The following is a 26,492-nucleotide window of genomic DNA, read 5'->3' on the forward strand; positions in this document are numbered from 1 at the left end:
AACCCAGCTCCAACAATATTGTAGCTGCATTTGGGTGTGTAAATATTTAATTTACTGTGATCCTCCCTCACCCCACAGAAATTCAGAGGCAGTGATCCCTTCAATCCCTACAAACATCCAGCAACACAATGAACTGCCCCAAAGCCTGAGGTAGAGGTTGCAACCTGTACTAAACCTACAATACAAGTTGGCAACCCTGGGAATTTAGTTGCAGGTCCTGTCAAGAGCCCGCCACTTAGGGTTGCCACCTTTTATACATTTTTTTACCGGCTGCTGGGGGTGGGGCCTCAAATGGGCGTGGAGTCAAAAGGGGCGTGCCGTAATGTCCAAAGGGGCGGGGCCACACAATGGAGACCCGCGGCTGCTAGAAGAGGCAAAAAAAACGGTAAGTTTCAGGGGATTGGGGGCAGGCTGAGGGCTCCTTTTGATCGTATTACAAATTTACCGGCAGCTACATTGCCGGTAAATTTGTAATACCGGCCCCGGCCTTGGCAGGTATTTTACCGGCTAGGCCGGTAAAATACCGGCCGGGTGGCAACCCTACCGCCACTAGAACCCATTACCACTTTCCCATGTTTGAATTTGCCGCTCACGAATAGGTAAGCCGCAGCGGAGCGGTCACATGGTAGGATCACATGACCGTAGGGTTCCCACCTTTACTAAAAAATATTACCGGCCAGTGGGGGACGGGCCGAGATGCAAAAAGGGGGCGGAGCTATGTGGTGTGCCACAAAAGGGGCGGAGCAACATCGCAGAGATGTCCACAGCGCTGGAAAAAAGGTAAGTTCTGTGCCAATTGGGGGCAGGCCAGGGGCTTTTTTTTTTTTAAAGGTTTCAAAAATGGATTTCCATGGCTCCTTTTTCGTGAAACAATAAAAGCTTCTTTATTTATTGTGATATTAATCGCATGTCAGCTTTGACACAGTGCACATTGTCATTACTACTGACCGGTTTCGTACCTCATGGTACTTCCTCAGAGTATACAAATTACTGGCAACTGCATTGCCAGTAAATTTGTAAAACCAGCCCCGGCCTTGGCAGGTATTTTACTGGGGCCGGGGGCAACTCTACATGACCGTGACTTCAGGTCCTTTCCTAGAATAGGAACTAGCCGCTACTAGGTGGCAACCCTTGTTGCTAGGGTCATTTGGATCCTAGCAACCAAATCCATACCTCCCAACTGTCCCTTTTTCGGAGGGACAGTCCCTCTTTTGACAGCTCAACCCGCAGTCCCTCATTTGTACTGGAAAGTCCCTCTTTTCTCTGTACTGAACAGCCAGAAAAAGAAACAAAGTTTCTCACATAATTGGCTTTTAGCAGAGAGCCCAGAACAGCTAACAGGTGCAAATAAGATACTTTGTAACAATTTTAAGACACAAAAACAGTTTAGATAAGGAGAAATATTTTCAAACTTTCATAACCTGCCCAAATTTTGTAAAACAAACATGGTAATTAGGGGGTGTGGCCACAGAAAGGGGTGTGGTCAAAAATTGCTGCGCTACGTGCGGAAAAAAAATTTTTGTCCCTCTTTTTACTTCCAAAATGTTGGGAGGTATGCAAATCACTGAATTTGCAAACTGGAGAGCTAATGAATAAAGTTACCAAATTCAAACCAATTGCCTCAGAATGACTCTCTACATCATCTTAAAACTTCGTTTAAAGGTGAACAACCCCTTTAAGCAGGTCGCCGCCGCATACTACAGTGCTGTATAATGACTATGATCACAACATGACGCTCCCTATAGTGAGACATAAGCACTGGCAGCACACTGACTGCCGCCCCAACTCCCAAGCCTGTAGCCATGACACACTTCCCTCTGCGCCCACACTCAGGTCAGCTGACGGGTTACGCGGAGAATCCTCCTGACGTCAGGTGGGTGCGGCCTTCGAAGTCACGTGACGGTGAAGTCGCGCTAGGTCGGTGCTGAGGGTCCCCGTCTAGTGTGTGGTAAAGAAAATGGTAAGTCGGGGTCAGTTACAGTCTTTCGATAACAGTGAGCGGGAGCTCTCCGGCCTTAGGCTTTGCATGACAAGTCACATGCCCCGGGGTGCTGCTGGTAGTTGTACTTTATTACAAAATGGAAGCGCTTAATGTTCTAGTTTCATAGTTCCGAGGGTTGGGACCCTGGCGCTGCAGTGTGAGTTCGAGCCATGGCCTGAGCTGTCACCGTTCCAATAAGTTGTAGTATGCCGGGCAGCGGCGCTGCATCTAATGCTGAACTGCAACTTGCACTCTCCCCACCTCCTGTGCAGGTGTGTGTGAGCCCTGTGCTTGTTCTCTACTCACCACGTCACATCCTGTCATTATGTTAATAGTCACTTTCTCTTGTTCACATGCAGACACATAGTCTTTCATTAGTGGCTGTGCTCGGGCTAAAGGCTTGAGCCCCCTGTTATAATCAGCTGGGTGTCCCTAGTTGTCTTTTACTCATAGATTCCCCACAGGCGAGGGGGCACCAGGGCTGGGCTAGAGTCAGAGCCACATTGATTCTACATCAGGGCTTCATTTTTGCTATTTATTTATATGACATGACTATGCAGATACAGCAGCGGCCCTACAATGTATACAACAAACCTGCATGATCTGAGTGACAATAACAAGAGAGGAAAGCGCAACACTGCAGAATGTATCATTTACACCAGGGGAGGTGGTCAAGGGGGTCGGTGTCCAATTCGGCGCACCAAATTAATTGTTCAGCGGCCCAGTTCAGGACTATCCATGGCCCGGTGGTTGGAGACCCCTGATTTACACAATAATTGAGAGTGACAGAGCCAGTGATTGCAGCACACGTACAGAATGAGGGGAAGGTGTCCGGCCAGCCTGACAGTTTGACTCACTACTAGGGGGACCTCTATGACAGTTGTGCTTATAAAGTTAAAAAAAAAAAAGGTCTCAAGCAGGTCCAGACTGGCAATCTGTGGGTTCTGGCAAATGCCAGAGGGGCTGCTGTAAGATGCCATAGAAAGTGACTATTAAGTGGGCTGTTGGGCTCTGTTTGGGCCTCTGTTTACTAGGAATGGCAGGGCCTATTTTGAATCCCAGTCCAGTCCTGGTCCCAAGGTTCAGATAAGTTCACAATCCTTGTCCAGCTTGGACTTGTATCCCTTCGAGTCCAAATCTCAATATCTAAATACAAAGCTAGCGCCAAAGGCACGGGAAAGTTCTTATAAAGTTCATAACAACCATTTGTCTCCATCGCTGTCACTGGTGTAGGGTTTTATTATTATTATTCCTGATGGGACAAATCACTAGGGATGCACCGAATCCAGGATTCGGTTCGGGATTCGGCCTTTTAAAGCAGGATTCGGCCGAATCCTTGTGCCTGGCAGAACTGAATCCGAATTTGCATATGTAAACTAGGGGCGGGTAGGAAAATCATGTGACTTTTCGTCACAAAAGAAGAATTTTTCCACTTTTTCCTTTTCTGACCCTAATTTGCATATGCATATTAGGATTTGGTTCGGTATTCGGACAAATCTTTCACCAAGGATTCGGCCGAATCCCAAATAGTGGATTCGGTACATCCCTACAAATCACACAGGCAGCCATAACTGTAGCAGTTTTTGGGACCTTCATGCGACAAAAACAATTGCTGCAGTTTGTCCCTCTGAGGAGGTGTGCTGAAATTGTGCCATCCACATGCTGTCATTTCTCCTTGTTTATTTAGTTATCGAGTTGTGTTTCAACCCACAAATGTAACAGCACTTATGAGCTACATATTGAGCCAGAAGAATTTGCAGCAATTTAGTGGCAGGTGCAGTCCTACACTAATCCCTGATTTACATATTGTAATGGGTAGTGCCAGAGTATTGGCCAGACACAGAGCTGACAGTTGCTATACTATGGGGAATGTGTTGATTCTGTTCATTCATGTCTTTCTCTGCCAAGGGAATGCCTGTTGGTTGTCCTGCGCAGTGTTGGAATTCAAGTGGTATTTTCTCTGCTGGAGTAAAAATGACTAAAACCAGTCACCCACCTGTCAATGACTAAAATGGAAATTCATCTTGACAACAACAAAGCAAGTGAATTTTTGTCTCAATATCACTCACATGGGATGATTTCATCCAAAACCCTCCTGTGGCAGCGCAGATTTCTGTTCTAGTCAGTGACAAGTGGGTGACCATGTTCAGTCAGAAGCCTAAAAGGAGGTATTCTACATCACTGTGAGGCTGAACTCTGATACAAGTATGGGACCCATTATCCAAAAAGCTCCGAATTATGGAAAGGCCATCTCCCATAGACTCCATTTTAACCAAGTCAAATTTTTATATATTTATTATATTATAAATATTATTTCCTTTTTCACTGTAATAATAAAACCGTACATCTGTAGAAATAAGTCCATGACCTTGATGAATGAGACAAAAATAACACAGTACCTTGTACTTGATCAAAACTAATTTCTAACTAACCCTTATTGGAAGCAAGATCAGCCTATTGGGTTTATTTAATGTTTAAATAGTTTTCTAGTAAATATTATGTATGACGATCCAAATTACAGAAAGATCCGTTATCCGGAAAACCCCAAGTCCCGAGTATTCTGGATAACAGGTCCCATACCTGTGCACTTTATTCTGTGCAAGCAGTCTAAAGATTCCTACAATAGTCAGAATGAAGGGACAGTTTCTTACCCCAGTGAAAAGAAGAGGTAAAGATTTTTTATTAGGGATGCACCAAATCCAAGATTAGGTTTGGGATTCGGCCAGGAATCGGCCTTTTTCAGCAAGATTTGGATTCGGACGAATCCTTGTGCCTGGCCGAACGAATCCTAATTTGCATATGTAAATCAGGGTAGGGAAATTGTGTGCTATATCGTCACAAAAGAAGAATTTTTTCCACATTTTCCTTTGCATATTTGCATATGCAAATTAGGATTCGGTTCGGTATTTGGCCGAAACTTTCACCAAGGAATCGGGGATTCGGCCGAATCCCAAATAGTGGATTCGGTGCATCCCTATTTTTTTATATGATTGGCTTTTACTGCACCTTAAAAGCCAATAATTGCATTTATTTGGCCATGGGTAAATGTACAGAGGCAAATCTGGCTAGTGGTAGCAAGTGGGCTTATAACCTTCTTCCATAACATCTCTTAGCATACATTATTTTTGATTGGTAGTTTTGCCCTGAAATTTTAGGTCAGTAAATTCAAACCATACACAAAATTGTGATGTTTTATAATCTTTTACAGCCTTACACGTATAAAGCCCAGAGGATTAGCAGCCTGACAGTGGGAGAGAGAGAGAGACAAAGCTAATTCAGAGAAGTCTTTACACTTAGTTATAAATGTCTGTTTCCCCTTTGTTCCTCATTCTGATATCATTAGGTGGGCAATAGTTCACAACTGTAGCCGAATAGCACTGTAAGAGGCCTACAACAGTTTGTAATGTATATTCATAAATGTTTCATACCCACTATATCTAAGCTCTCCGCTGATCACACACACACACACACACACACTTATTCATAAATCTCACACACGCTTGCATTCCTGGCATTGTTCTGACCATACACTTAAAATCATGTTTAAATCTTTTGCCCTGTACAAACCAAATCTGAGCTATATACCAAAGGCTCCAAATATTTATGGAATTATTCCAACACAAAAGCTTTTCTGTGACAATCTTTCCCTAGTGTTTATGAGCTGCTGTTGCTGACAATATCCTTTTAAGTACCCTAATATAGGTAAATATATAGAATATTATACTCCCAGAAGTCTCAAGACAAATATGCATACAATTATAGCAATGGTCTGTATTTCACAAGGATGCTTCATATAGGAGTCACCGGGGCTCATTTATAAACACTGGCCAAATTTGCCCCTGTGCAGTATCCCATAGCAACCAATCAGTGATCAGCTTTTATCAGCCAGCTGCAAGTTGAACACTGAAAGCAATCATCTGATTGGTTTCCAGGGGTTACTGCCCATTTACAAATCTGCCCAGTGTTTATAAATAACCCCCACTGTCTCTAATGGTTATTTAGAGGATACACACTAGTGGTCCCCAAACTGTACAGATACCGAGGCATGGGATTTGGAAGTGTGTGGTGTGTGTGTGTGTGTGTGTCTCTCAGATTGGGCAAGATTTGGGAAGAATGACATTTTTCTCTGTTAGACACACCTAGTGCCCAGCATAAAAGCCAGTCAGGGTGAGTTTTGTGGTGAGAACCTAATTGCTACCCTAGAATTATGCATACATATTTAATACACCACTGTTTTTCTATATATTTAAAGGGGTTGTTCACCTTCAAACAACTAGTTGGTTTCAGATAGATCACCAGAAATAACGACTTTTTCCAATGACTTTCTATTTTCTATGTGTGACGGTTTTTCTAATATTGAAGTGTAAATTGTCATTTCTCTCCTTCTGAAGCAGCTCTGGGAGGGGGGGTCGCCGATCCTGTAAGGCTAAGGCCACACTAGGCGATAGCGCCGCGATTTGACTCGCGGCTACTTTTCGCCGCGACTTTTAAGCCGCAATCGCTGGGGAAACTTTTGCGCTGGCGTCTATGGGGAATCGCCAGCGTAAAAACACACGCGGCGATCTTTTTTCTATTGTCGCTCGAAATCGCCTAGCGAGGCAATTTCGAGCGACAGTAGAGAAAAGATCGCCGCGTGTGTTTTTACGCTGGCGATTTTTCGCGATTCCCCATAGACGCCAGCGCAAAAGTTTCCCCAGCGATTGCGGCTTAAAAGTCGCGGCGAAAAGTCGCCGCGAGTCAAATCGCGGTGCTATCGCCTAGTGTGGCCTTACCCTAAACTGTTCTAAATGGATACATTTAATTGATACATTTCTTATCTTTGTCCCTGCTGAGCAGAATCTCTGAGTTTCATTACAGGCAGCTGTTAGACTTGATACAATTGTTGCTAATACTCCAGAGATGCTGCTGAGAAATGTATCAACTCAATGTTGCAAAATTGTAACAGTTCAGAGTCTGCACCTGAATTACTGAGCTGCCAGACTCAAACACCACAGACACAAACATTCAACATTACACTTAGATTTTGGAAAAAACTTAAATAAATAAATAATGGAAAGAATTTGAAAAAAGTCTTTATTTCTGGGGAACAATCTAAAAACAACTGAATTGAAAAAAGTGTTTGGAAGGTGAACAACCCCTTTAACCTTGTTGTAAGTTAAGGCCCAAACCAAATGATAGACCTTCAAGGGGGGCTTGAAGCAACCACTAAAGACTGTAACTTTTTAGATCTAGGTTTTGATATATGGCACATTCCTTCTCTGTATACTTTATTATACTTAAGAGAGCAAGCTACCTATTGATTGCTTCCGCAGAGGAAATCTAAATAGAGAGCATAGCATAATATTTTATAGCTAATTGACTTTTTCAATGAATGTCCCAACTGCAGTGTAATGATTATGCTAATACAAGTATTAGGGCAGCACTAATTCAAATGTATTCTGGTAGTTTTCTGCACACACACAGACTATGCCCTCTAACATAGCCGTCTATTTCAGGAAAGACCAATGGTTGCTAAGCACTATTTATAGACTTGGCATATGTTCCCCTCAATAGAACATGCAATTAAACACATCCTGAAATGACACCTAATTTAATAATGCATTACTGACTGTCCATCCATGTTACAGGCATCCAGGCTACACCACATACACTGGTAGCTGCCATCCTGCAATGAGAGCAGAACTTTGAGTTTAATTATATAGTGAATAAAGTACCCCCTCTTGTAAAATATAAGGATATTATAAGTTACCGAGGAGTTTCATGACCATATAAAAACACGTGGCCGAAGGCCGTGTGTTTTTATACAGGTCATGGAACTCCGAGGTAACTTCTATTATCCTCATATTTTACAACTGGGGGTACTTTATTTATTATAATACACAAGTTTCAGTGAGTCATGTGACAGAAATGACATCACTACTCACCGTTTATAACTGATGACATCAGAACTCACCGTTTATAAGGATATAATTTACAGGATATTCATGGCTTTTGTGTATTATAATACAGATATGTCTTCATTGACATTTGCATGTACTTTGTTCTGTTTCAGAGTTTTCTGAGTGGTTTATTTGGTCCCATTTGCGAGATAGAAGTTGCGCTGAATGACGCGGATACCAGGAAAGTGTCAGAGATTAAAACCGAAGAAGGCAAAGTAGAGAAACACTTCTTGTTCTACGATGGCGAGTCAGTAGCTGGAAAGGTAATGCATGCTCATTAAGAAATCCTCTTTCTAGTAGAAGGGTTAAAGCGAAAACATACACTTTGTCTATTCTCAGCAATCATATGGGCTTTGGGTTTTCTGCATAGGGATTAAAAGAAAAACTCACATGCCCGTGCTATGGCCACTTCTCCATTGTGCCTACTCCCGATGGTGTGCAGGTTTCCTCATGCTGGTCTCCATTCCAGTAGACATCATATGTAGTGGTTGAGAAAACCATTCCACACGTGTAGAGTAAAATCGTACGACATGTTAGGTCACCTGACGCGTTTCATGCCTCTTTCTCTGATGAAGTGCCAGAAAGAGGCATGAAACGCGTCAGGTGACCTAACATGTCCTAGGGTAGGATTACATATGTAATGGATGCCTGTTTGTTGTTTTAATCACCCCAATAAGCTGGATATTTAATTTTACTCTACACGTGTGGAATGGTTTTCTCAACCACTATATTTTCTGCATAGGGAGCATTATTATTCTTCCTATTTATGTTTATTCATATGAATGGAACTTTTAGCCAGATAATCCAATGTTAAGGTGGCCATAGACGCAAAGATCTGCTCGTTTGGCAACATCTTTCCCCGATATGCCATTAACGAGCATGGCTATATCGGGGGTAATCTGATCGTTTGGCCGTATGGTCGAACGATCCGATTACGATGCGCAATGGGCTCCGGCGGGATCGGTTGTGTCAAAATCAACCCTGACTGATCGACCAAACGACCGATCTCCGCCGGACGAAAGTTGTCGGCACACGCCACACATGATCCGAAAATCGTACGAATCCTCGATTCGTACGATAGGATCTGTGTGTCTATGGCCACCTTTATACTGATTTGTTTCCATCATATTGTTAATTTGTGCTTGAAACTTGTCCTCCAGCACCCTTTGTGCTTCGGGTTTCCAAAGTCGTCCGAACATTCCTCCTGGGGCAACTTCAGAAAACGAAGCAATACTTATGCCACCCCGTGGGTGATTCGTTGCCAAGGGAAGGCAGTACGGGGAGATTAGTCGCCCAAAGAAGAGATTTGTCGCTGGCAACTAATCTCCCCCGAATCTTACCGTGTGCCTTAGAGTAATAGCACATTGGATGATTACAAGCATTTTCCAGTTCGTCTGGCGGTGGACAAAACACTAGGAATTGCCCCCATTAATTTTTGGGGGAATTTCTTGTATACGCGGGTGAGCATGCAGGTCAATCAATTATCCCTCAAAAATTAACTGGCTTACCTTTCTGCATGATAATCGCTTGGCTTTTGGGTGGAACTATTTCTATAGCAATTTATGGAGGGCTATCCCGAGTGTTTCAAATCTGGAAAACCCTTGGGTTGACAAAACTCTTGGAATTGCCCTCTGTTTTATTATCCTTAGGCATCATGTACATTAAAGCACAACAAAATCACAGTTCCATTGTTTTAATACATGTTCATAAAGGATTAGTATGGCTGATTTAGGAACCACTGCTCTGGAGAAACTGCTTTGTCTTTGAGCCCACCACATTGTTTTGACAGCTGTTATGGGCAGGGGTCTGCATTTTCTAATTTGGAGACACTGCTCAGTCCTTCCTGAGCCTAGCACAATGTACTGATATCAAGGGAATGCTTGCTATGCTGGAGTCTTTTTATTTGAGGTCGGGCTCCTATATAGTAAAATAACCCCTAGTGCGATTGCTGCAATAGTCGTCCGAGAGAAACAAAAGATGGCCCTCTTTCTCAAAAACATATTTTAAACAATGTCAAGAAAATAGTGAAAGTGATCAAGGGAGAAATTTTGTTTTTTTTTAAATGGGAAGTGTCACAATATGAAGTGTTTACTTCTACTTTGAAAAAGTGTTGCACTTTGAAAGGGTTTTTTATGCTGGTATATAAGGGTAATGGCACAAAACACCTATGTGTAGTTAGTGTTACTCTCCATTTCTACAACATTTCCAGGTGTAATTGCCAGAAAATTCACAATAAAATTTCTCTCTATTAAATTAGTTACTGGTATGTATTGTTCTTGCATAGAGAGGAGCTGTTTCCATGTACTCTATGGACTCCCAGCTACTATATATACCACAGATCACCATCTCATCGCTTAGCATCAACCTAGTGAAAATTGGGTATTTATTAAGCTTTTTCTGCATTTCAGGGTAAACATTTTCTGTTAAAGAAGCAGCAGCTGCCTGAAAACACTGTGTGAAAAACAGCAATTCTCTTGTATTTGTACAGGTATGGGATCTGTTAATCAGAATGCTCGGCACCTGGGGTTTTTCAGTTCTTTTCATAATTTGGATCTTCGTACCTTAAGTCTACTAGAAAAACATTTAAACATTTTTAATAAACCCAGTACGTTGGTTCTGCTTCCAATAATGATTAATTATATCTTAGTTTGAATCAAGTAAAGGTATGGGATCCATTATCGGAAACCCGTTATCTGGAATGCTCTGAAATACGGAAAGGCCATCTGCCATAGACTCAATTTTATCAAAATAATCCAAATTTTTTAAAAATGATGTCCTTGTTCTCTGTAATAATAAAATAGTACATTGTACTTGATCCCAACTAAGATATAATTAATCCTTATTGGAAGCAAAACCAGCCTATTGGGTTTATGTAATGTTTACATGATTTTCTAGTAGACTTAAGGTATAGAAATCCACATTACAGAAAGACCCGTCCGGAAAACCCCCATGTCCTGAGCTTTCTGGATAACTGGTCACACAAGGTACTGTTTTATTTTTACTGATATAAAGGAAATAATTTTTTAAAATTTTGATTATTTAATTATAATGGAGTCTATGGGAGATAGGCTTTCCGTAATTCTGAACTTTCTAGATAATGGGTTTCTGCTGTACTGTGGGAATTTACTTGACACATAGTTTTATCCCATTGACTATGTGGGCTATACCATAGATGTAACGGCATACAAAAAACACATAAAATACAGGAATTGAGCCGAATAAAAGAAAATACATAACTTTATAAATAGGGATGGGCTAATTTTTTCGGCTCGTTTCGCCGAAAAAATTACCCCCATAGACTTGTATGGCGGCGTGCGTCAAAAAAAAAGACGTGCGTCAAAACAATTTCGCCACGCAACAAATTTTTTTTGACGCCCATAGACTTTAATGGGTGTCTGCAACATTTCGTCCGCAGCAAATTTTTAGATGAAACGATCCCTATTTATAAGTTGTCCATTTATTTTATACTGTTTTTACACTGGTAATTTTAAACTGCGTGGTTTCCTTTCTATCAAACAGTAAAAGCCTAGTTTATTTGATGACTGCGTTTATCGATATATGCTTCGGATAAGGGACACTGTCCCACAAAACAGAGTAGAATTCAATACCTTTCATCTGCATGGCTGATTAACATTTACTTCACTGCTGCTTGGCATACCTGCGGCTGGTCTTAACATTAATACTGGAAAAGACAAGGAGGCAATGTAAACCGATGCATTGTACATATACATGAACCTCTTACCTAACACAGAGTAGCAGAAGACCTGGTATGGGATCCCTTATCCGGAAACCCAAATGAATTACAGGAAGGCCATCTCCCCATAGACTCAATTTTAACTTTAATCAAATAATTCAAGTTTTTACTAGGGATGCACCGAATCCAGGATTCAGTTTGGGATTCGGGCAGGATTCTGCCTTTTTCAGCAGGATTTGGTTTCGGGCGAATCCTTCTGCCCAGCTGAACGGAATCCGAATCCTAATTTGCATATGCATATTTGCACATGCAAATTAGGGGCGGGTAGGGAAATTGCGTGACTTTTTGGCACAAAACAAGGAAGTAAAAAATGTTTTCCCCTTCCCACCCTAATTTGCATATGCAAATTAAGAATCAGTTCGGTAGTCGGCCGAATCGTTCGTGAAGGATTCGGGGGTTCGGCCAAATCCAAAATAGTGGATTCGGTGCAACCCTAGTTTTTACAAATCATTAGCTTTTTTTTTTTTGCTCTGTAATAATAAAATTGTTCCTTGTACTTGATCATTAGTGATGGGCGAATACATTTGCCTGGCATGAATTAGTGGCGAATTTCCGCGTTTCGCCGACGCCAAATAAATTGGTGAATCTCCTGTGAAAATTCGCCGGCGTAAATTTCCGATTTTCACGTATTTTCTTGCAAACGTTTGAATTGGAAGATTTTTTCGTGAAAACTTTCGAATTTACCTAGATTTTATGGGGCCTGCTATCCAGAATACTCTGGACCTAGGCTTTTCTGGATAAGGGGTTGTTCTATCATTTGGATCTTCATACATTAAGTAATTTCAAAATGAGTTAAACTCAATAGGATTGTTTTGATTCCAATAAGGATGATCAAGTACAACAGATGTGGTTGCCATCAGGCTATTTGCAGGGCTTTGGCACTTATTTCTTACATTTATAGGTTATTTCAGCTTAATCATGATATTCCTTTAGTCAGTCATGGGACTTTTAGCCACTTCCTCCTGACTAGAAGTTTACTCATTTGTTCCACACTTTTTTTTTGCTCCTTTTAATGCATCATCATCGTCATTAAAAGACAAAGTCAGAAAGGATTTTATTCTTTACAGACCACTATGGTGCTCCCCACAGCCAGCAGCCCCACATTACCTAAGGGTTTTTACAGATGCAGCTCTTATTCTCCTTAAATTGCAGTGCATAGGCTGCTCATCTCCAGGAGAAAGCAGTGTGTACACATGCATTAAACCTTTAAGTTAACTTTTATTATGTTATAAAATGACCATTTCTAAGCAACTTTTCAATTGGTTTTCATTATTTATTTTTTATAGCTTTATAGTTATTTTCCTTTTTCTTCTGACTCTTTGCAGCTTTCAAATAGGCGTCGCAAACCCAATCAAAAAAACAAATGTATTGTTATTGTTACTTATTATTACTGATCCGTCTATTCAGGCTCTCTCCTATTCATATTCCAGTCATATTCCAGTCTCTTATTCAAATCAATGCATGGTTGCTAGGGTCATTTTGGCCCTAGTTACCAGATTGCTTAAAAGAGAAGAGCTCCCAGAAAATAGCGGAGTCATTTCAGGACTTCTATTCGCAACTGTATAAGCACTATACGAATTTTGATAAATGTAAAGCAGATTTATTGTTCCGAGATATAGGGCTTCCCACTTTAACTTTGGAACAAAAGGCTCTTATGGATCAAGCTATTACCGCGGAGGAAGTACAATGGGCTATTAAATCGTTGAAGGCACAAAAAGCCCCGGGACCTGACGGGATCACAGGCCCATATTACAAGGCTTTCACTAAAGAATTGACCCCACATATCATGAATCTATTTAATTCAATAAGAGCAGGAGACCGGTTTGTTCCAGATACTCTTAGAGCTTTTATAACGGCTATTCCCAAACCTAATAAGGATAGTAATTTAGTTGAAAATCACAGACCGATCACTTTATTGAATCATGATATGAAGTTGATTGGGAAAATATTAGCTAAACGGATTAATACGTTTCTGTCTGATCTCCTTGATAGTGATCAGGCCGGCTTTGTCCCTAACAGACAACCCTCTGATAACATCCGCAGGGCAATTGATTTGATCTCTTGGGCCAGTGAGAGGGGCACTCCTGCAGTGCTCCTCTCGCTGGATATAGAGAAAGCCTTTGATTCACTGTCCTGGGATTTTCTTAAGTATGTCCTGCTTCGATATGGGTTTCCAGGGACTTTTCTGTCTTATATCCAGGCTCTATACGATTACCCCACGGCTCAAATAAAACATCATGGATTTCTTACTACCCCCACTATAATTGAAAGGGGCACAAGACAGGGGTGCCCAATGTCACCAATTTTATTTGTGATGGCAATGGAATACTTGGCAGCATTGATTCGACAAAATCAGGATGTCAGTGGAATAATGTTTTTTATATGCTGACGATTTGCTGTTGACTTTATCGAAACCTCTGATCTCTTTGCCAAACCTGTTTAATGTTCTGGATAAATTTTACGGGATTTCAGGTCTGAAGATTAATGTGTCAAAATCTGAAGCATTACCCCTTAATATGTCCCCTAGTATGATAAGATTGTTGAAGCTCAACTTCGATTTCGCCTGGGCGAATACATCTATTAAGTATTTGGGAATCCACCTAACAGATTCTTATGGCACGTTATGTGAAACTAATTATAAAAATTTCATTAAGCACCTGATGGATGATCCTGGGAAAGTTTTTCAGTTTCGTGGTTTGACAGGGTTAATATCATAAAAATGAGTATATATAAATGAGTATATTACCTCGGATTCTCTATTTGTTTCGCACCCTTCCTTTAGTGCCACCAGCAGACTGGTTGTCTCGGTTGCAAAATTCATGTCTCCGGTTTATTTGGAATAATAGAAGGCCACGACTTGCTCGGAGCCTACTATATAGGCATAGAACCATGGGGGGATTGGGTGTCCCAAACCTTCGTGAATACTATATGGCAGCTCAGATAGCTCAAATGTTTAATTGGTTTGTTCTACTTCGACCTCCCAAGTGGGTTGTATTGGAACAAGCTATATGTCAATGTAACTTTCTGGGAGATTTTCTTTGGACACATAGGCAATCCCATAGATCAGAGACTTATCCAACGATAAAACACACATTATCTATATGGCACAAAATTAAAGCTAATCCCAACTGGATGTCTAAACACCAACCGATGGCGCCTTTATTTAACAATCCGATTTTCTTGCCTGGGCTACAACAGGTCAGTTGGTGGAGTGACAATAACCTCACACATGTACGGCATTTCATACTACATGGCAACATAATAAGTTGGTCGTTTTTAAAAGATAGGTATAGCGTCCCAGATCGGGAAATGTATCGGTATAATCAAATCCGACATTACTTAACTTCGGTGCAGAAAAAATGCTCCTTTCACCCTAACACTTTTTTTGAATTGTTATGCCTACATCGGCCAAGTATGAAAGGCTCTCTTAGTCATATTTACCATCAAAGCATTACGGTAATACTCCGCCTATAGCTTCTTTAAAATTTGTACAAAGGTGGAACATGGAACTGGCGTTAACATTGCAAGATCAAGACTGGCAGGAAATTTTTTTATGTGCCAAACGTGCTTCCACCAATGTTTTAGCGCAGGAAACTGTATATAAAGTTATTAGCAGATGGTACTTAGTTCCGAGTCGCATAGCTATATGGAATCCCCAAACCAACCCTAATTGTTTTAGAGGTTGTTCCGAGGCTGGAACAATGGCTCATATATTTTGGCATTGTACCAGAGCACAACGCCTATGGATCCGGGTGTACCACATGATCTATTCGGTATTGCAAGTGAACCTACCCAAACGGCCTGAGGATGCTCTCCTACACAAACAAATTGACACTATCTCTAGGGCACAATACTCCTTAATTACACATTTTTTCACAGCAACGAAGCAGGTGATAGCAAAAGCCTGGTTGACTCCAAAATTGTTTTTTTCTGATGTAAAAACCAGGATAGATGGAGTGTTTATTATGGAAAAGTTGACGAGTATAGCATTAGACAAACAGGAACAATTCGCGAAGGTTTGGGACCCCTGGATCACCTACCGTTATCCGACCGGATTTAATCGATCAACACTAGTATATTGAGGAGGATAGTGAAAAGCTAGTCTTTGCCTGCAACGGTCAAGGTTCTTAAGGCAGTGGAATTCAATTTTATTTTATTTTCTTTATTTATTTTATTTTATCTTTTCTTTTTCTTTAATAGTATTTGATTTTCTCCTTTTGTTGTTTTTTTTTTTTCTTTTTCTCTTCTGTTCTGTACTTTACAGTTCTCCTTTTTCTTCTTGAATTATATGTATAAAAGGAAAACGTGCAGTGTCTACCCTTTATACTGTGTGGACTTGATACATGCTCAGCTATCATGTCATCTGCTCTGTATGTTATTCAGTTTGGATTTAGCTACTTCACTGTTAACAAAGCGATGTTTTCATCGCTGTCTATGTCTGTCTATGTCTGTGAGATAACAGTAACAATACTGACGGATTTGTTGTTATGCACGCTTTTCTCAATAAAAAATATTGAAATAAAAAAAAGAAAAAAAAAGAGAAGAGCTGCTGAATAAAAAGCTAAATAACTCAAAAACCTTCAATAATAAAAAATTAAAATAAATTGCAAATTATCTCAGAATATCACTCTCTACATCATACTAAAAGTTATCCCTTTAATGAGACTCAGGGATTCTGCTCAGCAGGGACAAAAATAACCAATTTATCCACTAAATGTATAGATTTAAACAGTTAGAGAGAGTCGGCGACCGCCTACCCAGAGCTGCTTAAGAAGGTGAAAAATGAAAGTTTACAGTTCAATAATAAAAAAACGGTCACCCATAGAAGGTTTTTGTAAAAAGTCATTCTGGTGATCTATCTGAAACCAACTGAACTGGAAAGAGTGTTTGAAGTCGAAAACAACCCCTTTAGGGTAGGGACACACTGGGCGATTTGGGGAGATTTAGTCGCCTGGCGACTAATCGCAGCGACTTTTCTTCCGGAATGCCTCCCCTCACTCTGCGCCTGGATAAAATGAAAAGTCGCCGGCGCTAATCACACACGGCGATTCGTTTTCCGAAGTCGCCCAAAGTTGCCTCACGAGGAAACTTCGGGCGACTTCGGAAAACGAATCGCCGCGTGTGATTAGCGCAGGCGATTTTTCATTTTAGCCAGGCGCAGAGCGAGGGGAGGCATTCGGGGAAGATTGGTCGTGGAAAGTCGCGGCGATTAGTCGCCAGGCGACTAAATCTCCCCAAATCGCCCAGTGTGTCCCTACCCTTAAGTTGTTGCAGAGCGCAACAAAGATGCAGGAAAGTGTGAAGTCTTATTTTTCAGTGGGCATTGACATCGAAGGAACCAATTAGGTTTAAGGTGGCTGGTGACGGGACAAAATCACATGTACAGCTATAATTGGACTGATTCAGCAGGGATTAGTTCCTGGTCATCCATTATTAACATAATGCTTGTGCTTTCGAGGGTCATTCATTTTGGATGACTAACACTGGTGCAATGAAACTAGAGTTTGTTTAACCACATTACTCTTTTTGCAGACATGCAGATTTTAGCCATTGCATACCGAGCTGGAGTAATCCTATAGGAACAGTATTCTTGTGTAATACATTGGCTTTGCTGTACACCTTAGCAGCATGAATGTGTTATGCACCATACAACACATACACAGTCCTCTCTCTTTCCATGTTAAGAAAACTTTTCTTTTCATGTCAGCCATTTCTATCTTCTCATACTCTCACATATGTTCGTTGATATGAATTCAGTATGTTTGAATTCATTAAATTCTTGTTCTTGTAGGTCAATATTGTCTTCAAGCAGCCCGGAAAAAGATTAGAGCATCATGGTATCCGCATTGAGTTTGTTGGACAGATTGGTAAGTTTAAAACATCTGTTTCCATCATTATCCCCCCATGCAGCTTCTTGAACTTTCTGTCCTGTGTGTCCCCATTAAATACTAGACCAATTGTGGGACTAGCCCACTATACTGTATATGTAATATTATATATACCTTATACACCTTGTTTTTTTGTTGCCCTTATCCAGAGCACTGCAGAGTGTTTGGCTCTTTATACTTAAAGGGATTCTGTCACGGGAAAATGTTGTTAATAGTGCGGCTCCGGCAGAATTCTGCACTGAAATCTGTTTTTTTATATTTAATCTGACATGGGGCTAGACATTTTGTCAGTTTCCCAGGTGCCCCCAGTCATGTTACGTGTGCTCTGATAAACTCTTTACTGCTGCACTGCAGGTTGGAGTGATATCACCTCCTCCCTTTCCCCCAGTATCTTAACAACAGAACAATAGGAAGGTAACCAGATAGCACCTCCCTAACACAATATAACAGCTGCCTGGTAGATGTAAGAACAGCACTCAATAGTAAAATCCAGGTCCCACTGTGGAACACACAGTTACATTGAGTAGGAGGAACAACAGCCTGCCAGAAAGCAGTTCCATCCTAAAGTGCTGGCTCTTTCTGAAAGCACATAACCAGGCAAAATGACCTGAGATGGAGCCTACACACCAATATTACAACTAAAAAAATACACTTGCTGGTTCAGGAATGAAATTTTATATTGTAGAATGAATTATTTGCAGTATAAACAATGTCATTACGAAATAAAACTACTACACAATAAAAATAATGACCGTATCTCTTTAAACTATGTTCACTTTTTAGTTACCCTTTATACACCTATTCAGTTACACTTTATTCATCGTGTAACAAACCAGCTGTAACACAGATCTTCATTAACCCCTGAATTACAGACAGTACACATTTGCTTATGATGAAACATATTGGAAGCTCTGTGATGACACGAAGTTCAATATTTTTTTCGCTCCTAGAACTTTTCAATGACAAAAGCAACACACATGAATTTGTCAACCTAGTGAAAGAGTTGGCCTTGCCCGGAGAGCTGACGCAGAGTAGAAGTTATGATTTTGAATTTATGCAAGTTGAGAAGCCGTATGAATCCTACAATGGGGCAAACGTGAGGCTGAGGTAAGACTATTTTTTTTGCCTATATACAAAGACCTGCACATTACATGAATCAATGCTCTATGCTTCCTAGTGCATGTACCGTATATATAGGTCAATTAATTCAGTACCAGTAATTTAGATTATGGATGAATAGCTCCTGTTTACTTGGTCATTGGTGGTCCTGCAGCACGTTGGGTATCTATAGGTTCCCCACAAAAAGGCAGTAACCTGCAGGCATGGAACAGGTCACATATAGAACAAGTTTTAAGGGCTCCCTTCTGAATGGACCGTCAGACTGTGTCTCACCGAGTATTATTCTAAGGTCAGAAAAATAGAATATAGAAATGAAAGGAATAAGAAAATATAGTCTAGCCTAAAGGAGAAAACAATAAAAGTTTAAACAGGTACATAGAAGAAAAAAACAGGAGGGAAAACAGAAAAAAGATGAAAAGTGAAAAAAATGGAAAAATGAAAGAAAAAAATAAATAAAAATACCATAAGCCTACATAACCTCTACCATTTGTAATTGTCTCCATTTAATTCTTGCGAGAGTGGGCTGTGAATGTCAAATTCTTTAGTGGTCTGTAGGAAGCCCAGTTTGACACTGAGGGGCAAATTTATCAAGGGTTGATTTAAAAATTAGAACTTTCGAGTTTTTTATTATGGCCAAAACTGTCAAATTTGACTAGGGAATTGTTAAAATTCGATTCAAGTTTTTTTTTTAAAAATTACGTATCTGGAGATTTATCTGGCCTTTTAAGAACTCGAATTAGACTACTCACCACCATGTGCTGTTGAATCTAAGGGGCAAATTTTTTAAAACTCCCCATAACTCCCATAAATTCGACCAATCAAAATGTATTAATTAAATCAAAATTTTCAAACCCGGACAAATTGAAACGACCCGAAAATCCAAATCGAATTTGATCAAACTCGATTCGGGTTTTTTCCCAGAAAAAAACCTTGAATGTCAGGAAGACTGCAAACATCTCCCATTTAATCCCTGGACCTCTCCTGTTGACTACAATTCAACAATTTGGCAGGTTTTAGGTGGCGAATAGTCAAATTTGAATTCTTAAAGGGCCAGAGTATGCTGAAAATCGAATTAGAATTTTTTTAAAAGCTTGAATCGAATTTGGATAACTCCCTAGTCAAATTTGACAGTTTTGACCATAAAAAATAATTTGAAAATTAAAATTTTCAATTCAACCCTTGATAAATCTGCCGCTAAGTGACAGTAACACCATTTATAAATACAGGGAGTCCTTGAGTTACTTACATCCGACTTACAAACAACTCACACTAACATACTATGGTTTGCTTGACTTTTATTAGCATTTAGCTTTAATAAACCACCAGCCTCAATCCCCTCGTGTGTGTTGTCTACTGCAGATCACAGAAAAGTAAAAATAAATACTATGTTAAGACAAACATCTGTCTAAGTTGCATTTAATAAGTAAATGTTCATGTTTCAAATTACATACACATTTAACTTAAGAACAAACATACAGCCCATATCTTGTACGTAACCTGGGGACTGCCTGTATAAGGAAAGCATGGCAACATAACACTGAAGCATTTTTTTTTCTTTGGAACATGCGCTTTTGTTCTGTATGAATTCTTTTTGTAGCTGGCAGTGAGTAATGCTGTTGCTGCTTCTTTCTATTGGCACGGAAGCATGCAGCACTTGGGTTTTGGTTGCCATCAGAGGATGTTGGTGTAGACCAGAAACAGACAATCACCAAATGGATTTGTGTATATGAAGTGTGTCGTTTGTGTTGTCTTGCATTTTCTACCATTCAAAACCAATCTCACAGTTGTATCAGTCAGACTTGGTGAAAAAAATGGCCATGTACCGTGACTATAAAGTGAATTGCTGTTTTTGCAAGCTTTGTCCCTTAAAGGAGAAACAAACCCATAACATATAAAAACCCTACCCTCCTACCCTTTGTAGACCACCCTCCCTCCTCCCCCCCAGCCTAAGTGGTACCCGGGGCAAATGCCCCTAAATTTTTACTTACCCCTCCGTGCAGATTCTGTCCCCCCACAGTTCACGGCAGCCGTCTTCTTTTCTTCATTAAACTTCATCTGCTTCCGAAGTTTAACGAAGAAATGAAGATGGCTGCCGTGAACTGCTGCTGGTGGAGGAGGGGGTCTACATAGGGTAGGGGTTTTTTATGTTATTTATTTTATTTGTTTCTCCTTTAAGGCCTAATATAAATCTGTTGATATAAAGTTTTATATAGTGTAAGTTACCCGGATGATATTAAATTGCCCATCAGCGGCTTCAAGGCACAATATTCCCTTAGGCCACAATATACCACAATTTGTGATTTGTGTTGCAGATAAAGAATATACTTTTCCTTTGGGCCAGATAATATTCTAAAGTGTTGCTGAGTAAAGCTTTTGCATCTACTATTTCATTATTATTTTCCAATAGGTATTTCCTCAAAGTGACAATAGTACGACGCCTTACCGATTTGGTCAAAGAATACGACCTTATCGTTCACCAGCTGGCTTCCTACCCTGATGTAAATAACTCCATCAAAATGGAAGTCGGGATAGAGGATTGCTTGCATATAGAATTCGAATACAATAAATCAAAGTGAGTATACAGGAGACGTTGTCTGTTAAAGAAAAACGATAAAACAATAAACAACATTACCTTAAAAGGGGTGGTTCGCCTTTTGAATGTTGTAGAGAGTGATATTCAATTTACTATTGGTTTTTATTATTTGTGGTTTTCGGGTTATTTAGCTTTTTATTCAGCAGCTCTCCATTTTGCAATTTCAGCAATCTGATTGCTAGGGTCCAAATTCCCTTAGCAACCACGCATTGATTTGCATAAGAGACTGGACTGGAATATGAATAGGAGAGGGCCGAATAGAAAGACGAGGAATAAAAAGTAGCAACAACAATAAATTTGTAGCCTTACAGAGGATTTGTTTTTATATGGGGTCAGTGACCCCCATCTGAAAGCTGGAAAGAGTCAGACGAAGAAGGTAAATAATTAAAAAAACGACAACAAAAAATAAATAGTGAAGACCAATTGAAAAGTTGCTTAGAATTAGCCATTCTATAACATACTAAAAGGTGAACCACCCCTTTAATTTATCCTTTTGTGACTTGTTTGCATTTTGGTTACTTACACGTAACAGCTGCTCACTATTGGCTTTTTTTTCCATCTCCATTTCTTCACTTCTATTTCTCTCTATCTGGAGCTTAAATGGTCTTTATTCTTTCCTCCAAAGGTACCACCTAAAAGATGTCATTGTTGGAAAAATCTACTTTCTATTGGTCAGAATAAAAATCCAGCACATGGAGTTGCAGTTAATAAAAAAAGAGATCACTGGAATAGGTGAGTCTTTAAGCTCCATTGTGCAGTATTGTGATTGGACTCTGAGCCTGCCATCTTAAGAACTCCCACTGAAAATTGCTAGTACATGTATGGGACCTGTTATCCAGCATCCTTGGGACTTGGGGATTCCAGATAACAGATCTTCATACCTCGTGTCTACTAGAAATTACAGAAAGGCCATTTCCCATAGACTCCATTTTATTCAAATAATCCAGAATTTTATATATGATTTTCTTTTTCTCTGTAATAATAAAACAGTACCTTGTACTTGATCCCAACTAAGATATAATTAATCCTTATTGGAAGCAAAACCAGCCTATTGGGTTTATATAATGTTTACATGATTTTCTAGTAGACTTGAGGAATGAAGATCCGAATTACGGAAAGATCTGTTATCTGGAAAACCCCAGGTCCCGAGCATTCTGGATAACAGGTCCCATACCTGTCCATACATGTATTTCACTGGCAGTAGCTAAAATCTGATTTATCTGGTAGGCCCAAGCACTACAACAGAAACAGAAACGGTTGCAAAATATGAAATCATGGATGGAGCGCCAGTCAAAGGTAACATTTATAAGATAATTCTGAAAATCTGTTTCATATTCATTTGTCCTTAAAGAACATCCCAGAATGCAGACAAAGTTATTTTTCACTGCTATCATGGATGTACAAAACATAATCTTGCAGCAGATAGAAATGAGAAGCCATGTTTAACAGTTATTGCAGTCAAAAATTTTTAAGTTGTGGCTATTCCCTATTAAGATTTCTACTGCACACGTAACAGCCTATTTCAAGAATACTGGCAGACGAGGAAAATCATTGCTAAATGTTAAACAAAAATAGCAGTAAATCTGCACACAGTCACAATTTTTATTTAACTGCCTCCATCTTGCCTAACCTTTGGATCAACACAAATAAAATAAGGCAATTCCCACAATTTTTTTTTTTTACTTGTGATCTAAATGTATTTTTGTGGGTAATTCTTTCCTATCAAGTGTCAAACTGGATCAGGCAAATCAAATATAAAAGATTTGATGCAAAAAAAATAAATAAATGTTTTTGATGAAATAGAGAACCAGAACACAATTTCATTATAAACCTTATTTATTTTGCTGAAGCCTATACACCCCCCTGTCATTGGTTGTGCCTGTTGCTCACTGCTCTTTGTGTTTAGGTGAATCTATTCCAATTCGGCTGTTCATCGCGGGGTACGATCCAACGCCAACAATGAGAGACGTCAACAAAAAGTTTTCCGTCCGATATTTTTTAAACCTGGTTCTCGTTGATGAAGAAGACAGAAGATATTTCAAACAACAGGTAGAGTTTTCCTGTCTGTAATTTAATTATTTTTTTTATAGTAGTTCTGCCCACTCTCATGGCAAAGTTTTTCCTTCTTTTTATTTTTAATTAAAATTGTGTGCGGTGTCCCTGTTGTACAGATGTTAAATAAAGCAATTTTCCAGTCCAGTTGCATTTGTGGTATATTATGGTTTAGAGGAGTTTTAGGTGCCTCCAGTTAACATTAACCAGCCTTCGTATTCCACAAAGCTGTACTGCTACAGTAATGATTGTAACTATGGGGTCCGTTTACTAAAGTGCGGTAAATATACCTTTAAGTTTCCGCATGTTATCGCTGAAAATATTTTACCGCCAGAATATTTGCAGCAACTAATAGCGATGCGCTCAGAAGTCTTTGTGATCACTTGCGGTAACTACGTTAACGAACCGGCTTACGTTAGCAGTAATTTTAGCGAGTTGCGAATTTTCTGGCAACAAATTACATTTTTGCGAATATTTATGCTATAAAATAGTCTTGTTTTATGGCGATTATTATGGTAATTTTTACTGCGACATTTATGGCCAGAAATGCATCTTTAAAACTCATAAACTTTATTGACTGATGATTATACCATCCAACAACATCACCAGAGTAACACCAATCAAACATTTATGCATCATATAAACCCTTCTGCCAATAGAATCATATGAACAAGAAATCATACCAGTCAATCTCTTTGCTTCATATAAATGCACAGTTTAATGTAGCCAATCACAATGAAACCAAAAAAGTGTAGAGGCTGACGAATCCTTGGACTGTGATACCCGCTGCCAATAATACACCTCTGAGCTGAAACTGCTGCTGTTGCAACTGATAGAAGCAGAAGCCAAAACATCCTGTCAGCAATAGCTACAGTTCTCTCTCCTGTCAGCAAAGAATGATGGGTAAAAAAAAAAATATTATAGGATATTTCCTGCCCCTTGAGAATTTTCTGGCGAAAAAATTCTTTTAAGCCACTACATAGGTGGCGGTGAAATTTTGCGAATATTCTTGCTTAAATTTTGTCTTTTGCACATTTCGCTGTTTAGTAAACCTGGCGTTAATGTGTACGTAGCGTTATTTTCAGCGAATGCGATAACCGGCGAAAACATTTTTGCGCATGAAAATTCGCAAATTTATATTGACCGCAGGTTAGTAAACTGGTGAAAATTTTTGGCGACAAATTTATTATTCTATGTTTTGTGCACATATTTTTACCGCGCTTTAGTAAACTAACCCTTATGTCTTTCATTTTATCCCAACAGGAAATCATCTTGTGGAGAAAAGCTCCCGAAAAGATCAGGAAAAGAACCAATTTTCATCAACGGTTTGAGCCCCAGGAACCACAAGCATCAGCTGAAGAGCCAGAGATCTAATTGTACATTTCATTAGCAGATGAAGGATGAAAGCAGACATCTAAAGGCCAAACCTCCCATCAGATAGTCTTCCTTCATCTGCCGCTGCTGCATAAATGTACCACACTAAACATTCTGGGGGTCTGGAGGTAATTCCACATGTACATATATAAATATCGAGTGCTTTTGCTGAAAAACACTGGACCTTTCTCAGACTAGCGTTTTATAACTCGCTTCATTTTAATTTTCAGGTTATGACATGGCACATACATTAAAGGGGTGGTTCACTTTTAAAGTAACTTTTATTATGTTATAGAACAACCAATTCTAAGCAACTTTTCAATTGGTTTTCATTATAAGTTTTATAGTTATTTTCCTTTTTCTTCTGACTCTTTGCAGCTTTCAAATGGGCGTCACTGTCCCCTTCTAAAAAAACAAATGCTCTGTAAGGCTACAAATGTATTGTTACTTTTTATTACTGATCCTTCTATTCAGGCCCTCTCCTATTCATATTCCTGTCTCTTATTCAAATCAATGCATAGTTGCTAGGCTAATTTGGACCCTAGTTACCAGGTTGCTTAAGATGCAGTTTGAAGAGCTGCTGAATAAAAAGCTAAATAACTCAACCACAAATATTAAAAAATGAAAACAAATTGCAAATTGTCTCACAATATCCCTCTCTACATCATACTAAAAGTTATCTCAAAGGTGAACAACAACATTAAAAGCTCAAACTATTTCCTTTTCTTTTTGTTGGTGCATGTCAGGCTGGTGTAAATGGAAAATGAAATGCCTTTCCCCTCATACTGTTTGTGTCGGCTAAACTTGTTTCTTATATACGTTTGGAATTTGGCAGATAAATTGTCCCCAGATCTTGGGTTTCACCTTTAAAATGAGGCCTTTACTAAACATCAGAAGCTGTTTGTATGTGTGGATTTTATCTGACACTTGTGGTTTCATCTCTAAGATGCCAATCTCTGTCTGTATGCCAAATGGTTAAATCTCCAATATTTTTTATATATACCGTGGGACAAACACATTTGCAGCGTAGCTAATATAAAGAGCTAAACTATTATTCAGAGAATAATTAAATAAGGAAATATTTTTTCTTTTTCTTCTTTTTGTTCCCTCTGACATAATGGTTAAATAGACATTTCTAATTTGCAATGTATATAAATTGCTTTATTATATTGTAAAAGTATTTTATACACCCCAGTGTTGGGGAGAGAAATACTGATGAAAAATAAAATCTTATGAACCGTATAATGTCTTTTTAATGAGTGAAAACAGACCACTTCATGGGGGGGGGATATTTCAGTAGCGCAGGAATAATTACATCTGTGAAGAGAAACACAAATCAGACAAAAAACATAAAAGCAGTTGAACAGTAAGATTATTATGGGCTGCCGTTTGTCCCAAATACATTCTGTATACAAAACTATCCGAATACACAGAATTAATGTCTCTCACGTATTTCTGACCATACACTGATAAAAAAAATACACAAAATACTTATTTCTATTAAGGAATGAGAACAAAATTTGGTCAGTGCACAAAAGGATGTCATTATATGATGAACTCCATTCTGTACATAGTAATCTGTCTCACAAATGTATAACCTCCATGTAACAGACACACTTCTGTGAATAAATTATTTAAAAAAAAAAACTTGGACATAACATATAATAGTGTAACTAACTAGAGTATGCCAAGCTAGATTTGAATGACAAAATAGATATTTGTGACAGAATGCAAGATTTTATAATACAGGATTCATTCTTTCCACAAACCCAGAACTGTTTGAGACAGAGTC

The 26,492-nt window shown here is 39.4% G+C and overlaps 1 protein-coding gene across 3 annotated transcripts; it reads left to right on the forward strand.

Moving 5' to 3' along the window:
- Positions 1-1,813: 1,813 nt before the first annotated feature.
- On the forward strand, positions 1,814-25,942 carry vps26a.S (VPS26 retromer complex component A S homeolog). 3 transcript variants are annotated; one of them, NM_001093623.1, is given in 9 exon segments: positions 1,937-1,960; positions 8,034-8,183; positions 17,466-17,541; positions 18,513-18,669; positions 21,089-21,253; positions 21,900-22,006; positions 22,502-22,570; positions 23,181-23,323; positions 24,590-25,942. In NM_001093623.1, coding segments are annotated over 9 exon segments (981 nt in total). In that variant the 5' UTR covers positions 1,937-1,957; the 3' UTR covers positions 24,701-25,942.
- The last annotated feature ends 550 nt before the right edge of the window (positions 25,943-26,492 follow it).

This window comes from Xenopus laevis, chromosome 7S (assembly GCF_017654675.1).
Source record: "Xenopus laevis strain J_2021 chromosome 7S, Xenopus_laevis_v10.1, whole genome shotgun sequence".
Classification (NCBI taxonomy): Eukaryota; Metazoa; Chordata; class Amphibia; order Anura; family Pipidae; genus Xenopus; species Xenopus laevis.